The sequence below is a fragment of the Mustelus asterias genome, chromosome 22 (assembly GCF_964213995.1).
Source record: "Mustelus asterias chromosome 22, sMusAst1.hap1.1, whole genome shotgun sequence".
In the NCBI taxonomy this organism is placed as follows: Eukaryota; Metazoa; Chordata; class Chondrichthyes; order Carcharhiniformes; family Triakidae; genus Mustelus; species Mustelus asterias.
This window is the reverse complement of record NC_135822.1, coordinates 11,292,847-11,311,248: the sequence shown is the minus strand read 5'-3', so window position 1 is coordinate 11,311,248 and position 18,402 is coordinate 11,292,847. Positions and strand designations below refer to the sequence as shown.

General features: G+C 46.0%; 1 protein-coding gene across 1 annotated transcript in view; it reads right to left on the bottom strand.

Annotated features, from left to right (window-relative positions):
* The window catches only part of LOC144509848 (putative pleckstrin homology domain-containing family N member 1), a 53,930-nt gene extending 35,805 nt beyond the window's left edge, over positions 1-18,125 (bottom strand). Inside the window, exons 1-4 of the mRNA XM_078238744.1 lie at positions 17,784-18,125; positions 9,828-9,906; positions 7,114-7,170; positions 665-811 (exon numbers count right to left, since the gene is read on the bottom strand). Coding sequence (XP_078094870.1) covers positions 665-811; positions 7,114-7,170; positions 9,828-9,906; positions 17,784-17,869 — 369 coding nt within the window. The 5' untranslated portion in view covers positions 17,870-18,125. The remainder of the gene's footprint in view (positions 1-664; positions 812-7,113; positions 7,171-9,827; positions 9,907-17,783) is intronic.
* Between the last annotated feature and the right edge of the window lie 277 nt (positions 18,126-18,402).

Below are 18,402 nucleotides of genomic sequence, written 5' to 3'. Positions count from 1 at the left end.
ATTATCGGAAAACCCATCTGGTTCACTCATGTCCTTTAGGGAAGGAAATCTGCCGTCCTTACCCTGGTCTGGCCTACATGTGACTCCAGAGCCATCGCAATGTGGTTGACTTTCAACTGCCCTCCAAGGGCAACTAGGGATGGGCAATAAATGCTGGCCCAGCCAGCGACGCCCATGTCTCACGAATGAATGTAAAAAAAAATGCCTGTTATGTGGAAGCATCATTTAGACCCGAAATGTTAACTCTCTTTCTCTCTCCACGGGTGATCTGATCACCGGAACTCTACCACCTCGCCAGCCATGGAAATGGAAGGGGTGAGGGTCCGACAATGGAAATCTCCGTTGACCTCGGGCGGGAATTTCCGGTCTCGCCCGAGCAAGGCCGTAAAATCCCGCCCGCTCAGCTTATCCAGCATATTTCAGAATTCCAGCATCCACAGTATTTAGCTTTTGGATCAAGGCCAATCTCTCCTTGCAGATCTCAAACGCTCCAGCGGAGGGCAATGCTGAGCCTGCAGCAGACTCTGCCCCAGTAACTTTTAAATTAAACCTTTCCAGCAGGAGTGGGAGAAAGAGAGGATCCAGATTAAAGGAGCAAGGAGTCCAACGAGGTAATCATTTAAACGTGTCTTAATCTGGAGTGGTTGCTTTGAAAATAAATTACCTCCGTGTACTGCTCGTGGAAGATGACTGAGGAGGACCAGATGATTTCACCGAGAGATCCAATGTCTTCTCCTTCCCAGCCGATGATGGGCTGGCTGTAGATAATCTTCTCCAGTTCCCTGCGCGACTTCCCCCACAGCAACTCTGTCTACAAACATTGAAGTGTGAAATGTGGTCAATAAATACAAGTTGCATATCTTAACACCTCCAATTTAAAATGATGACACTTGTGTTTAAATGCTTTCCTGGCCTAGCTCCTGCCATATCTTTGTAACCGCCCCAAGTCCTACAGCGAGCACATGCCCGTGGTCTGGTCTGCTTATTTGAGAAAGGATGTGGTGACATTGGAGACAGTTCAGAGAAGGTTCGCTAGATTGATTCCGGGGATGAAAGGGTTGACGTATGAGGAGAGATTAAACAGTTAGGGCTTGTTCTCACTGGAGTTTAGAAAGACGAGAGGGGATCTGATCGAGGTCTATAAAATTTTAAAAGGGATTGATAAAGTAAATGTAGATCAAATGTTTCCCCCTTGTGGGGCAATCTCAAACAAGAGGTCACAGGTATAGGCTGAGAGGCGGTAGATTTGAAACTGAGATGAGGAGGAACTACTTCTCGCAGAGGGTGGTGAATTTGTGGAACTCGCTGCCCCATCGCGCGGGGGAGTCTGAATCGTTGACTGGTTTCAAGATATTTCTAATTAAAAAATGGGAGGAAGGGATATGGGGAGGAGGTGGATTTGAGACCAGGGAGAGATCAGCCATGATCTGATTGAATGGTGGAGCAGGCTCGAAGGGCTGAATTTACAACTTCCGAGTTGCTAGTTCTTATGTAAACCCACACCGCTTTCCAACTGCTTTGCCTTCTTTAAAACCCTTCTTAAAACCCATTTCTTTGAGCAAGCTTTTGATTCCCCTTCCCCCACCTCTTAACACTTGCTTCTTTGGTGTCCATTCAATGCTGAGTTCAACAACCTTAGATCACCATGCCATTAAAATACTTTCAACACATCTCGCTCACCTCCAATTTGGAACTCTCTGCCTTGGGACTGTGTCATTTTTAAAATCCTCCCTCTCCTGAAGCACGGTGGCACAGTGGTTAGCACTTCAGCTCCAACCTCGGGCGACTGTCTGTGTGGAGTCTGCACATTCTCCCCGTGTCTGCATGGGTTTCTTCTGGGTGCTCTGGTTTCCTCCCACAGTCCAAAGATGTGCAGGGTAGGTGGATTGACCATGTTAAATTGCCCCTTAGTGTCCAAAGGTGTGTAGATTAGGTGGATTGGCCATGTTAAATTGTCCCTTAGTGTCAAAAGGTGTGTAAATTAAGTGGATTAGCCATGGTAAATGCGCAGGGAGACAGGGATAGGGCGGAGGGGATAGGGCCTGGGGAAGATGCTCTTTTGAAGAGTTGGTGCAGACGCGATGGGCTGAATGGGACTCCTGCACTGTAGGACATTCTACAGTGCTAAGTTGTTGTTGCACAGTTACCCCCGGAGACAGTGGCATAGTGGTGATGTAATCCGGAGGCCTAGGCTAATGCTCTGGGGACACGGGTTCAAATCCCACCGCAGCGTTTAAATTAATCTGGAATTTTTAAAACTAATCTCAGTAATGGCGACTATGACAGCTCTCATTGTGAACAATATAAAAAAATCCCTTCAATCCTCAGGAAGGAAATTCCTTACCTAACCTGGCCTACATGTGACTCCAGACACACAGTTAAGGTGGTTCTCTCTGCAATGGCTGAGGAAGCCACTCAGTTTCAAGGTCAATTAGGGATGGGCAATAAATGCTGGTCTTGACAGCACTGCCCACATCCCATCAACGAATTTTTTAAAATGGGTAAGAGTTTGCCCCCCTCCCCCCCCCCCCCCGGTGCCTCACAGTAAGAAGCTGTTGTAAACAATATTTCAGATTGCGGAGGAGTCACACTCACTCGAACTACCACATTGCTTGCTGCACTATTGCTTCACACCATTGCATTTGTGGTGTTACATCAGGCAGAATCTCGAGTCAGGGGCCAGTGTGACTTGACAGCAAATGGCCTAAAGGGGGCAGTCTCATTCCATTTCAGACTTCAGTGTCAGGAAGCAGCCAAACAGCATTACTGCCAACGACCACTGAGTGTCTCAGAGGAGGAGTGAGGGGGTGTTGGGAGGGGGTGGGGGGCGCTGTTAGGGAAAAAATTCCGGAATTTAGGGCCTTGGTAGCTAAGGCACACTACCAATGGTGATTAAAATTGGGGCTGCTCGTGAGGCCAGAATCGAAGCTGATTAGCACTGATGCCTCACAACGCCAGGGACCCAGGTTCAATTCAACCTTGGGTGGCTATCTATGTGGAGTTTTCACGTTCTCCCCGTGTTTCCTCCAGGTGCTCCGGTTTCCTCCCATACTCCAAAAGTGTGTTTCCTCCGGGTGCTCTTGTTTCCTCCCACTGCCCAAAGATGTGCAGGTTAGGTAGATTAGCCATGCTAAATTGCCCTTTAGAATCCCAAGATGTGCCGGTTAGGTGAATGGACCATGCTAAAATGCCCCTTGATGTCCCAAGATGTAGACATTAGGGAGATTAGTGAGGTAATAGGGATAGGGTAGAGGGGTGGACCTGGTTAGGATTTTCTGTCGGAGGGTCGGTGCAGACTCGATGGGCCGAATAGCCTTCTCTGCACCGTGGTGATTCTATGTGTCTATCTTGTTACCAGTAATTGTCACTAAATTGGCAATCGCAATGAGAAAAGCCACAGGGAGGCCAATGTGGAAATGGAAGATCTGTTGCATTGATTCAGGACAAGTCATTGTTGAGGGGTAGAGTTGAGGCAAAGTAGAAAGAGTTGCACTCTGCACTCTGCCTACATCGCCTGATCTGGGAGCGCTTGACATTGAAGCTTGCTTCCCAAAATGGTGTTCATCCTAAAATTCTTCATCTTGTTCTGTACAGAATTGATGAAGCAATTCCCCTCCATTTTTATGTATATATATATGGTTTTTGTATTGTGGACATTGCTGGCAGTTCCAGCCTTTATTGCCCTTGAGAAGGTGGTAGTGTAGCTACCTTGAAACACTGCAGCTTGAGCAGAGGCGGGCACGCTTGATACAATGGCCAGAACTCTACCACCTTGCCCGCCATGGAATCGGAGTGAGCGAGAGTCCGACAGCGGAAATCTCCGTTGACCTCAGGCGGGAATTTCCGGTCTCGCCCGAGCGAGGCCATAAAATCCCACCCATAGAGTGGCATTCCAGTGCTGTAGGTCTGGAGTCACATCTGTTAGGCTTCCTCCTCTGGGAAGATATTAGTGAAGGGCTACAATGACATGGTTACATGGCCAGTTTCATGGTCAAACTGGGACTTTAATCTCAGGTTAATTAGATAATTGAATTTAAATACCCCCAACTGCTGGTGGTGGGATTTGAACCTGTGTTCTCCAGAGCTTTAATCCATGCTTCTAAATCACTTATTACCTCAAAGCTATGGTTCCCTCCTTCGCAGTCCCAAGGGAGGCACAGAGTGAGAGGGTGTCTGGCAAGCTACTGGTAACTTCCATCACTGGCCACCAGGGAGCGCAGGAAAGCAACAAGGACAGACTTTCAATTCTCACCTTTACCCACACAGGAAGCCACAATGAACCGTGAGGAAGCTGCCTGCAAAAGGCCCAAAACACGACACTTTCTTTGACTTTTTTTTAAGACAGTGCCCGCTTACAGAACAATGTTGCTGCATGGTGTCCCATAATTCATGAGGGCAAAACCATGAAGTCAATTCAGCAGGCCCCAATGAAACCGTTAGGTTGAAGGAACAATTCAGCGGCTGAGCGATCACCTCTGGGACACTCAGCAGCAGATGTCTGGACTCTTGACACTGGGCTCTCAAACCACACCAGCAACAACCTGCATTGATATCGTCTCTTGAATGCTGTAAAATTTCCCAAGGAGCTTCACAGGAGCGATTATCAATCAGCATTTGGCACCGAGCCATACGTGGAGATATTGGGCCGTAACCTCCTAGCTTCAGGGCGTCGATCGTATTGGTGTGGGGTGGGGGTAGGGGAGAGATGTTCACATGCCACAGGTTAAGGTTTGCACAGCAATTACCCATCAGTGCAAAATTTAATTTATTTATTAGTTTATTTATTAGTGTCACAAGCAGGCTTACATTAACACTGCAATGAAGTTACTGTGAAAATCCCCTAGTCGCCACACTCCGGCGCCTGTTCGGGTACACTGAGGGAGAATTTAGCACGGCCAATGCACCCTAACCAGCACGTCTTTCGGACTGTGGGAGGAAACCGGAGCACCCGGAGGAAACTCACGCAGACACGGGGAGAATGTGCAGACAAGCCAGGAATCGTACTTGGGTCACTGACGCTATGAGGCAGCAATGCTAACAACTGTGCCACCATGCTGCCACTGTGCCACCATGCTTGCAAATTGTCTCTTTTATTTTGTATTGCCTCTCCTCATTCTTTCTCCCAAAATGTCCCTTAGAATCATAGAATTCCTACAGTGCAGAAGGAGGCCATTCAGCCCATCGAGACTGCACCGACCACAATCCCACCTAGGCCTTATCCCCGTAATCGCACATATTTACCCTGCTAATCCCTCTGACACTAATTTAGCGCGGCCAATTAACCTAACCCGCACATCTTTGGACTGTGGGAGGAAACTGGAGGAAACCCACGCAGACACAGCGGGGAACACTCAAACTCCACACAGGCAGTGACCTGAGGCCGGAATTGAACCCATGTCCTTAGTGCTGTGAGGCAGCAGTGTTAACCACTCTGCTACTGTGCTGCCCTTCTTCGCCTATCTCTTCACATTTCCTGTAACAAATTTTATCTGCCAGTCTATTTCCTCTTGAAGTCTGAATCCTCTTTACAGTTATAATCCTTCATCTGAAAAGCTGAAATTGTACCCTGCACCCCCGATAGAGTCTAGGTCATTAATGACGATGAAGATAACAATGTTTTACGTACCAACCCTTGGCCAGCCATTACTACATACCTTCCTCTAGCCTGAATATCACCAATTGCTTGCTATTTCCTGTCACGCTTTGTACCGCTGCTACTACCTCTTTTATTCAATGGCCATCAACGTTGCTGACAAGCCTGTTATTGGGCACTTTATCTCTGGAATTAACGATGGCTGAATGGAGTACACAGTGACAGAATGTAGTGCAATGTCACGTGATGACCCCCCCCCGCATTCTGTTAAAGTTCCAAACATTTTTTGCCCCACTTGTCGGAAAAGTTCCACCCTTAGTCTCTCCCAGTTTGGTCCTTGAGGTTCAATTGCTGGCTTGAAACATTTGAGCTGATGAACATTATAAAGGAGGGTTACTTCCCTTGCCTTTCAGAGAACCAACACGGCAAAATTATTCTAGATTGGGTATTTGTCAAAATTTCTCAGCCCTCGGACTGTCCTCCCCATGGAAAGAAGCCCTGTGCTGTTGGAGGTGTGATCTAACCTAGAACCTTCAAATTTCATTACGAAGGCCAATTTAGTACTTATTCTTTCAGGGTGGGTCTTCAACTCAGACAAGTGTGATGCAAAGGTGCAAATGAGATGTATATTCTATTTAACGTAACTACTTGCAAGGATGAAATAAGTATGTACTGTGCTCTCCCAGCATCTGAGCTGTATTCCTTCCAGAAATACTGACTACCTGTAGAAAAAAGCTGAACTTTAAAACATTCTCTTGAAACATGAAAAGCACTAGGAGAATGTCGATATGTCAGGAAAGAATACAGCTCAGGTGCTGGGTGAGCAGTATAATTATTCATTTCAACCTTGTAAATGGTTATGTTAAGTAGAGTTAATTAATTTTTGATCACTTAAGTTCTTATGGGATTTCAGATTAGAGTGATTGACAGGGACATGTGACATTGTGGCTTATGTGCCGTACTGGATCTGTAGCAGAAAGAAAAATCTTTGGCAGGGAAAGGAGTTGGAGTTCAGCTGTTCTGGTTGAAGTTAGCAGAGTTTTGCAGTCTTCTGAAAGCTCTAAGGTTGTCTAGACTCATTGTAGCAATTATATTTGTGATTGCTAACTATATTTAAAGTGGGTTTTAAGTCTCAAGAAGAATGTTGCTTATTTGGAACTGAAATAGTGATAGGTTAGAAATTATAGTTGTTTCTTTGCATGTTTAAAGATTGTTCAATAGTTTAATAGTTGAACTTGCTTCATTTTGTTAAAAGTTATACTTAAACTGTGTTATCAATAAAGGTTGTTTTAATAAAGGATCCCTAATTTGCCAGTGGAATTACTCCTGGAGCGAAGGCGTTTCCTCACATTTATGCCAAAATAGAAAATTTGTTGGGGTCTAGTCTGACTTCATAATATACCTTGAGGTTCTGGTCCAGAACCCTAACACAAAGAACTTCTAAGTTTGCTTTACATTCATGGCAATCATGTATGAAGTAATTAAAAGAAGTGAATCAACACATTTTTCAAACATCTTACCTTAGACAATTCTTCCAGACGTCCCCCTAACAAATGGGTATTTTCACAAAATGGGTTCTGAAAGACAAATAGATTGAAAGGATCAACTAATTAAATGGGTCGAACCATTTGTGCAGTTACTTTAACTTGTTTGAGTTATAAGGAGAGGTTGCATAGGCTGGGACTTTCTTCCCTGGAGCGTAGGAGGTTTAGGAGTGATCTTACAGAGGTCTATAAAATAATGAGGGCATAGATAAGGTAGATAGTCAACATCTTTTCCCAAAGGCGGGGGAATCAAAAACTAGAGGGTATAAGTTTTAAGGTGAGAGGGAAAGAGATAGAAAAAGGACCAGAGAGGCAATTATTTCATACAGAGGGTGTTGAATGTCTGGGAACGAGCTGCCAGAGGCAGTAGTAGAGATGGGTACAATTTTGTCTTTGTAAAAGCATTTAGACAGTTATGTGGGTAAGATGGGTATAGAGAGATATAGGCCAAATGCGGGCAATTGGGACTAGCTTAGTGGTAAAAACTGGGCAGCATGGACAAGTTGGGCTGAAGGGCCTGTTTCCATGTTGTAAACCTCAATGACTCTATGGTGTGTGATGTAGACATGTCCATGACTGTACAGGTACCTCAGTGCACCATTCTGAGGTTGAAATCCACACAAATCTAATTCAATCCAATACAACTGTCATCAAAGTGGTTTTTCTCAAATCTCTCACGACCGGTTGCAGTAACCTATTCAGTGACATGATTTTGTTGATGCCATGGGGCACGTCACTCAGATTGTCCCCAACATTCTCCTAATGGTTGGCTCCTCATTGGGAATTGATCTTGAACCCATGGCCTATTGATGCAAAGACAAGAGTGCAGCCAACTGAACAAAGCTGACATCAACAGCAATATTGTCTAAATGTGAATTTGGGAGGTCTCCTCGAGGAATGGATGTTCCAACCAATTAATTACCTACTTGACGAGCAGTGACTGTTGATGTTAAAGGCAATTACCACAGTACGATACATAGAAACTAGAAGCAGGAGTAGGCCATTCGGCCCTTCAAGCCTCCTCCATCATTCATTTTGATCATGGCTGATCATCGAATTCAATATCCTGATCCCTCCCCCCTTACTCCCATATCCTTTGATCCCTTCAGCCCCAAGATCTATATCTAATTTCTTCTTGAAATCAGACAACATTTTGGCCTCAACTCCATTCTGTGGTAGTGAATTCACCACCCTCTGGGTGAACAAATTTCTCCTCACCTCAGTTCTAAAAGGCTTATCCCTCATCCTCAAACTATGACCCCTAGTTCTGGATTCCCCCACCATTCTTTCTGAATTTACCCTGTCTAACCCTGTTGGAATTTTATAGGTTTCTATGAGATCCCCTCTCACTCTTCTCAACTCCAGTGGATATAATCCTAACTGACTTAGTCTCTCCTCATATGACAGACCTGCCATCCCTGGAATCAGCCTGGTGAACCTTTGCTGTACTCCCTCTCTGGAAGGACATCCTTCCTCAGATAAGGACAGCAAAACTGCACACAACTGTACCACAAATAACATATGAGATGAACGGCCAGTAAATTTTATTTATGGCAAACATGGAGGAATGCCACTCTGGAAACTGGAGAACTTTTCTTGGAATTCCCTTTTAGGATCTCTTACATCCACACGAAGGGACCTCAGCTTAATGTCTGACTCAAAAAGATGGCCTCCCTGACAATGTAGTGCCCCACAAAGAGGAGCTACACACAGAAGTCTCTGCTGCTTAGGACCCACAACCGCCTACCTCAAAGGAAAGAGTGCAGCCAATTGATTGCAATGTCCATGCCACAAAAATGTGAAAACTGAACAAAAGCATTGAGCTAAATCTAGCACTGATTGAATAGTTAGAGAACCCTGCATCTGTAACTGAATCAAAGGTCAGACGCGCACACTCACACTTGTATTCCAAACACTATGTGGATAAAATGAAACATTTATTGGTAGCAGAGCCTGTGCCTTGATTTGAACAAGGCTTCACAAACTCACAAAGGCTCCTCATGATGTGGAGATGCCAGCATTGGACAGGAGTGGGCACAGTAAGAAGTCTCACAACATCAGGTTAAAGTCCAACAGATTTATTTGGAATCACGAGCTTTTGGAGCACTGCTCCTTCATCAGGTGACTCACCTGATGAAGGAGCAGCGCTCCGAAAGCTCGTGATTCCAAATAAACCTGTTGGGCTTTAAACTGGTGTTGAAAGGCTCCTCAGTCAGAGCCTTCCAATCCTACAATTGCTACCATCTGGAAGGTCAAAGGGCAGCAGATACCTGGGAACACCACCATCTGGAGGTTCCTTTCCAGGTCACTCACCATCCTGACTTAGAAATATATCACCGTTACTTCGCTGTGACTGGGTCAAAATCCTGGAATTCCCTCTCCAACAGCACAGGGGATGTGCCTACACACATGGACCGCAGCTGTTTAAGAGGGCAGCTCACCACCACCTTCTCAATGGCAATTAGGGATGGGTTAGAAATGCCTTCTAGGCAGAATATGTTTTCTCAAAGTCACGTTTGCCAAAATGATCTGAATTTTGATGGGTTGAATGGCCTCCTTCTGGTCCAGCCCACATCTCATAAATGATTTTTAAAAAAACTGTGCTGTTTTTTCTCACAGACAGAGATAGTAGATAACATTACATTCATGAAAGTTTCAGAGTCAAAAGGTGAAATCTAATGAACGCTCACCTCCACCGGCCCTATCAACTTGTCCAACTCCTGGGGAGTGGCGACTTCCCCTCCGCTCAGCGCAGGTGCAGAGTGTCTCCTAGGAAAGAAAAGGAATCAAAAGACTCAAAATTCCACAAGACATATTCTTCGTAAAAATAAGACAAAGCCTCCTGGAATAAAATCTCTGGAATTCAATCTTGCCAAACTGCTATCAAATTGAGCTCACATTTTCTCACATCCTTTTTTTGATTCCAAACAGGTCACCTTTAAAACAGAAATGCCTTCAAAGCAAGAAATGTTTTGCCAAAATCACGTTTGCCAAAATGATATGAATGATGATGGGCTGAATGGCCTCCTTCTACACCATACGCAGAGCAGCATGGGCGTAGCTGGCTTTGAACTGATTCAGGAGCCACTAGCCTTGTATCACTTCACTGTCACTTTTTGTAGAAGTGACTGCCAGAAATTCAAACGATTTTTGCTCAGTCAGAAACATGGCCGGCCAAGTTCCGCACACATGAGGACGGCCTAAACCGGGATGTTGGGTTTATGTCACACTATCAGTAACCCCCACAGCTTGCCTCCTGGACTTGCAGAATCTCACTGGCTGTCCTGTCTGGAGACAACACACATCTCTTTAACCTGTGCTTAATGCTCCCTCCACTCACATTGTCTGTATCTTTAAGACCTGGTTGGTTGTAGAGATTCGCATTCTAATCAGTATTCTGTAACTTGATTTTGTGTCTCTGTGCCCTGTTTGAGAGCAGATTTCCACTCCATCTGACGAAGGGGCAGCGCTCCGAAAGCTAATGGCATTTGCTACCAAATAAATCTGTTGGACTTTAACCCGGTGTTGTTAAAACTCTTACTGTGTTTACCCCAGACCAACGCCGGCATCTCCACATCAGAATTTTATATGACCAGGAAACCATTGTCGATTTGTTGTAAAAACCCATCTGGTTCACTCATCCCCTGTAATGAAAGAAATCTGTTACCCTGTCTGACCTACGTGTGACTCAAGACACAGAGCAATGTGTTTAAAGTAAAGTTAAAGTTTATTTATTGGTCACAAGTAGGCTTACATTAACACTGCAATGCAGTTACTGTGAAAATCCCCTAGTCGCTACACTCCGGCGCCTGTTCGGGTACACTAAGGAAGAATTTAGCATGGCCAATGCACCTAACCAGCACGTCTTTGGACTGTGGGAGGAAACTGGAGCACCCGGAGGAAACCCACACAGACACGGGAAGAACATGCAGAATCTGCACAGACAATGATCCAAACCGGAAAACAAACTCAGATCCCTGGCGCTGTGAGGCAGCAGTGCTAACCACTGTGCCACCGTGCCACCCTTTACTTCCCTCTGAAATGGCCTAACAAGCCATTCAGTTGTATCAAACTTCTAAAAGGTCTCAAAAGAATGAAACTGGGCAAACCTCCCAGCATTGTCCGAGCACCAGAAACAACAATAGCAAACTCAGACCTGTCGACCCTCCAAAGTCCTCCTCATTCACATCTTGTGTCAAAATTGGGAGAGCTGTCTCACAGACCAGTCAGGCAACAGCCTGGCATAGTCATATTCACCGAATCATACTTTATAGGTAATGCTCCAGATACCCCACCATCATCAACCCAGGGTTGTCCTGTCCCACCGGCAGGACAGGTCCAGCAGAGATGGCAGCACAGTGGTATAGAGTCGGGAGGGAGTTCTCAACATCGACCCTGGACCCCATGAATTCTCACGGCATCAGGTCAAACATGGGCAAGTAATAGACAGGGCTATGTGATTCCACAACCAATGGATCAGACCTGCCACATCCAGCTGTGAATGACGGTGGATAATTAAACAACTCATTGGAGGATAGGGCTCCACAAATATCCCCTATCAACTACATAGTGGTGGAAAGATTAATTAACAGTGCTATCAAGTGGCACTTTCTTAGCAAGAACCTAATCACTGATGCTCAGTTGGGTTCCACCAGGGTCACTCAGCTCCTGACTTCATTACGGCCTTGGTTCAAACATGAACAAAAGAGCTGAACTCCAGTGAAGAGGTCACATTTGACTGAGTGTGGTATTAAGGAGCCCCAGCAATACTGGAGTCTCTGGAATCAGGGGGAAGCTCTTCGCCGGTTGGAGTCATAGCTAGCCCAGAGGAGAATGGTTGTGTTGTTGGAGGTCAGTCATCTCAGCTCCAGGACATTACTGCAGGAGTTCCTCAGGGTAGTGTCCTAGGCCCAACCATCCTCAACTGCATCAATAACCTTCCTTTCATCATAAGGCCAGAAGTGAGGATGTTTGACTGATGATTGCACAATGTTCAGCACCATTTACTGAAACAATCCAAATTCAAATACAGCAAGACCTGGACAATATCAGGCTTGGGCTGACAAGTGGCAAGTAACATTCACACCACACAAGTGCCAGGCAAGCAGCATCTCCAACAAGAGAGAATCTAATCATCACCCCTTGACATTCAATGGCACTACCATCTCTGAATCCCCCACTATCAACTTCCTGGGGTTACCATTGGCCAGAAACTTAACTGAACCACATAAATATTGTGGTTACAAGAGCAGGTCAGAGACTGGGAATCCCACAGTGAGAAAATCACCTCCTGACTCCCCGACCTGTCCACAATCTACAAGTCACATGTCAGGAGTGTGAGCGAATATTCTCCCCTTATCTGAATGAGTACAGCTCCAACAACATTCAACAAGCCTGACACCAAATAGGATTAGCACCCCATCCACAAATATTCAATCCCCCCACCATAAATGCACAGTAGCAGCAGTGTGTGCCATCTACAAGATGCACTGCAGTAACTCACCAAGCCTTCTTAAACAGCATCTTCCAAACTCATGACTACTGTCATTTAGAGGGACAAGAGCAGCAGATACATGGGAGCAGCAGATCATAGAAGAAATCATAGAAACCCTACAGTACAGAAAGAGGCCATTCGGCCCATCGAGTCTGCACCGACCACAATCCCACCCAGGCCCTAGCCCCATATCCCTACATATTTACCCACTAATCCCTCTAACCTACACATCTCAGGACACTAAGGGCAATTTAGAATGGCCAATCAACCTAACCCGCACATCTTTGGACTGTGGGAGGAAACCGGAGCACCCGGATGAAACCCACGCAGACACGGGGAGAATGTGCAAACTCCACACAGACAGTGACCCAAGCCGGGAATCGAACCAAGGTCCCTGGAGCTGTGAAGCAGCAGTGCTAACCACCGTGCTACCGTGCTGCCCCATGGGATACATGGGAACACCACCACTGGAAGATCCCCTTCAAGCTACTCCCATTCTAACCTGGAAATATATTGTCACTGGGTCAAAATCCTGGAACTCCCTCCCTAACGGCACTATGGGTGCATTAGTTACCCACATGGACTGCAGCGGTTCAAGAAGGCAGCTCACCACCACCTTCCCAAGGGCAATTAGGGATGGGTTCGGCTGAGATTTTAAACTCAGTAATTGGGAGCCAGAATCTAGTTGGTCAACACCATGTCCTATGTTGTTAGACCAGTAGCAGATAATCCCAATTTCACAAACTATAGGGAGCACAGAATGTGGGATTAGCTTTACAGCAGTTGCACCAGGCCTTGCCAGTGAAGTCCAAACCCCTTGAATGAATAATAAAAAGAGTACTATACAAAGTGAATTCAAACTGGTCGATGCTTTGAGTTTTGAGTGTGGCACTGGAGGTTCCCTCAATGGTTCAATTAATGATTTTAGTTCAAATTTCAATAAAGAAGAGCAGAAAAGTCACAGCTTTTATCACTGGTGGTCTCAAGCAGGGAGTGGGAGGGAGCAGTGGGGGTGGGGTACAATTTACCTCAGAGAGGAACAGATAAAGATTAACCCTGATATAAAAGCAAATTACTGCAGATGCTGGAATATGAAACAAAAAGAGAAAAGGCTGGAAAACCGCAGCAGGTCTGGCATCTGTAAGGAGAGAAAGGAGCTGACGTTTAGAATCCAGATGACCCTTTGATAAAGGTTCATCTGGACTCAAAAGATTAACCCCCATTTCTGGCTCCCGATTCTCAATTCAGCCGTGTCTGTTGTTGAGTGAGTGTGTAAATGGATGCAGATTGAGGGCAGACATGAGGGTCAGATGTGATTCTAATCACAACCAAACAGCCTGAAAATGCAGCCTGGACTCACAGAAGGCAGGAGTAACCAGCAAGGCACCAGAGATGGCCAATGGAAGCATATCCAAGAATAAAAAGGTATTTGTGAGTGAGGTGGGACTAAAGGTACAACGGGGAGATCCAGGGCAAGATATTGAGGATAAATGGTGGTCAATTATTCACTATGAGGCAATCACTCAACCCAATTGCTGTGATGGTGTCAGACCATCATCATCTATTAACTTAGTCAGACCCCCAGGGTAGCATTCCCACCTTAGTGCAGCTGCTGTAAAGCTAATTCCACATTCTGCGCTCCCTGTGGTTTGTGAAATTGGGATTATCTGCTTTTGGTCCAACAACATAGGACATAGTGTTGACCGGGTAGATTCTGGCTCCCAACTATTGAGTTTAAGATCTCAGCCTAACCCACTGGCCACCACTTGCCCACTGGAAAGGGGGAGATTCTCAACAGCAGGACTAATTTATACACTTTTCACAAACTGGTTATAGAGACTTCAGTGCAGTTGTACCGACTTTTACGTCAGCGAGAATCAGTGCACTAAAGGAACTAAAGACAGAAATCAAGGAACAAGAAGAAGAAAAGGAAGTAGCATTCTTTAATGAACATAATACATTATTGCAAAATATCTGGAATGAAGAATCTGCTGATGACCATGAAAGCATTGTCGATTGTTGGAAAAATCCATCTGGTTCACCAATGTCCTTTAGGGAAGGAAATCTGCCGTCCTTACCTGGTCTGGCTTACATGTTGTGGGGATGCTGATGTTGGACTGGGGTGGGCACAATAAGAAGTCTCACAACACCAAGTTAAAGTCCAACAGGTTTATTTGGAATCACGAGCTTTTGGAGCGCTGCTCCTTCATCAGGTTGACTGGCCACTCACCTGATGAAGGAGCAGCGCTCCAAAAGCTCGTGATTCCAAATAAACCAGTTTGGACTTTAACCTGGTGTTGTGAGACTTCTTACTGCGACCAGTAGTGAAGTGATGGGGATTGGTGATGGGCGAGAGGCGAGAAGTGAAGGAGTGCGGTGTTGGAGGGCTGGAGGAGGTTACAATGACACGAAGGGGGGTGGGGGTGAGGCCATGGAGGGATTTGAACACCAGGATGAGAATTTGAGATATCGGAACGGGAGCAAATGTGGATGGTCGAGTGCAGGGGTGATGCAGGAAAGGGTGGCAAATAACCACTACTCAAGTCAGGTCTCTCAGACAAATAAATGGGTCCCTGTCCGCTATTTACTGATACAAACAGCGGATCACATTTCTCATCCAGGCCAGGAAGTGGTCACTGCTGCTGCTTGGGCTAATGTGGCAATACGTTTGCAAGCAGCAAGATCATACAGGCAGCATTAAGCTCAATGATCAGTTAGCTTGGTTTTGGCATGTTCGTGATGCCATCAGATGTTTTGTTTATTATGTGATAATAGGAAATAACATACAGAAAGATGTTTAATTGATAGCCAAATGCAGAAATACACAGTGGACGTATCAGTATTTGATGGGGATGGGTCAGGGTAACATTTCAGCTGAGACCCTTCAATACGACTGAATCCAGTCGCAACCTTACAAAGGATATTTCACCTATTCATAGGTCAGCACTTCTGCCTCACAGCGCCAGGGACCCAGGTTTGATTCTGGCCTTGGTTCTCCCCGTGTCTGTATGGGTTTCCTCCGGGTGCTCCGGTTTCGTCCCACAGTCCAAAGATGTGCGGGTTAGGTTGATTGGCCATTGTAAATAGCCGCTTAGTGTCAGGGGGATGAGCAGGGTAAATATGTGGAGTTACGGGGATAGGGCCTGAGTGGCATTGTTGTCAGTGCAGGCTTGATGGGCCGAATGGCCTCCTTCTGCACTGTGGGATTCTATGATTCAATGATACGCTATTACCCTCACCTGAGTACCTTTTTCGAAAATGAATTTGCTGTCTTTTTTTTTGTACGTTGCTCCTCTCTACCTCCTCCCCCCTCAAAGTTTTGTTGTTTGTACAAAGAGGTTCACCTCTCACACTGATTCTCCACCTAAAACCTCAACTGTCTTCCTTTTTACATGTGCCCTCCTTCTGTGCCGGGGAACTGAAACTCTTTCACAGTCTTCCCACATCTGCCTGCTTTCAAAACGATTATTATCTAGCCATCAGTTCTCGAGTGACCCTCTTCAGTTTCTGGATGTCAGTCCCTCTCGGGAATATGGACCTCAGAACCTCATTAAAGCACTGAGATGACCACGCCCCCATCCCCACCCCACCTCCCGTTGTTAAAGCTCTGATTGGATTTCCTGACAGTGGCCAATGATCCATTGACCTCCTGGTCTCTGGCACCATTTCCTGGTTCCCCTGTTGGGGAAGGAGACCAGGTTGCGTTACTTATGTTGGGCACCAAGAATGCCAGAGTATTTTTGGCACCTGGTTGTGCTTGGGCAGGTGGGGCTGGCGACTGGGGGGAGGGGGGCTGCTGGGTAGGGCGGGGAGTGGTAGGGAGAAGGGATGGTCACAGATAGAAAGGGTCACCATCACAACCTGAGGGACTTAAAAACTTCCTTTCCTTCTGCCAGCCACTGTTGGCTTTGACAGGCACTGCCATCTCTTCCTACCTCGCCACCTGAGGCAACTGGCTCACTGGCAGTGAAGTACCACTGGGGAACACCATCCACTTGCAAGTGAGCCTGACCCTGAAAGATAGGCCAGGGTTAGGCGCTTGTTCCAGGAAGATGGAAAGCAATGTAACACGTCCACATCGTCAATTCCAAGATTTTCCCGTCACATTGGAAAATCTCACCTTCTGGGCGGCACGGTGGCACAGTGGTTAGCTGTTGCCTTGAAGCGCCAGGGACCCAGGTTCGATTCCGGCCTTGGGTCGTGTGGAGTTTGCAAGTTCTCCCCGTGTCTGCATGGGTTTCCTCCGGGTACTCCAAAAATGAGCAAGTTAGGTGGATTGGCCATGCTAAGTTGCCCCATAGAGTTCCAAGATGTGTAGGTTAGGGGGATTAGCCATGTTAAATTGCCCCATAAAATTCCAAGATGTGTCGGTTAGGGGGATTAGCCATGTTAAATTGCCCCATAGAGTCCCAAGATGTGTCGGTTAGGGGGATTGGCAGAGTAAATGTGCATGGTTAAGGGAATGGTGTGGGGGTGGGCCTGCATAAGATGCTTTGTCAGAGTGCAGACCTGATGGGCCGAATGGCCTCCTTCTGCATGTAGGGGCTTTATGAGACACTTACAGTGTTCATTTGACAAAGTTGCTGAGTAACTCTGAAGTTTCCCTTAAGTAGAAATTCTTCCTATGCAGGTGAGTAGGCAATACGGCATCAAAGTCAATCCTAATCCTATTCTTCCATCCACAAAACATACACTTTCTTGAAGGGCTCATCAAACAGTGATCAGGAGTAGGAACCCTGGCTAATTTTATTCATTCCCTTGACATCCCTGGGATAATGAAGGCCATTGGCACACACTAATTATTAGTCTGGTTGAAGTCAGTTGGCTTGGCATTCACCAGGGGTCAAACATGGCACTTCCTAGCTTTGCCTGTACTTGATAAGATGATACAATTAAACTAATGAGCAACCCTGTTATAAAATATGCTCCAACCTAAAACATTAGAGGTTATAATCACTGAACCATGCTTACTCCTTGTTTGAAATTTATTTCCACTTTCTCAATAGGAACAATTGGAACACGAGGTTTTGGTTTTTAATAGCTGAGCCACTCAAAATGTTCTACTCACTTCTGAATAAACCACGTTTCCAAGGTCACAGTTGCCGAACCACCATGGCTGGTGGTTGATCAATGGTATAGTCCCGGTACATACCTGGTGCTTGGTATTTGTACCAAGTCCTCATGCTCTTGCTCTTTGGCTACCCTGCAACACCGAGGGGTAACAAGCAGGCAGCCCATCCTGGAAACCACCCGTGCTTGGAGCAGCGAAAGTCTAAGCCCACTCACTGGGTAGGCATGTTAACTTGTACACATCGTAAATCCTCCACATAAACATCTTGCTTCACGCGCAACGTCACTGAAGAAAATCAGGAAGTCCACTTTGCAAAGCGGTAAGAAGCTCAAATATCTTTTTAAACAACCGAGTTTCTTTCCCTCGTTTCTTCCTCGGTCGAAAAGCTGGCAGGCAATCGATCGGTCCAAATTTGTCAATATCAACAGCTATCATCCAACCCAAGGGGTTCGCGGTGAACAATTAGCAAACTACACTGCTTCCTGTCTGCGTAAATCTCGAGTTCTCCTACGTCTTTAGTTTCCTGTGGAGTCTGCGAAGCAACGACTGTTGTTACTTTCTCAAGCCGAGTACAGGTACTCAGACTAGTGTTCAGCTGAGCAAATTGTCCTGTGGTTCACATCACGTCAAACTCAGACAGGGTAAAAGAAAGACTTGCTTTCTTTCATGCCCCCCTAATGTTCGAAAGAACTTTACAGCC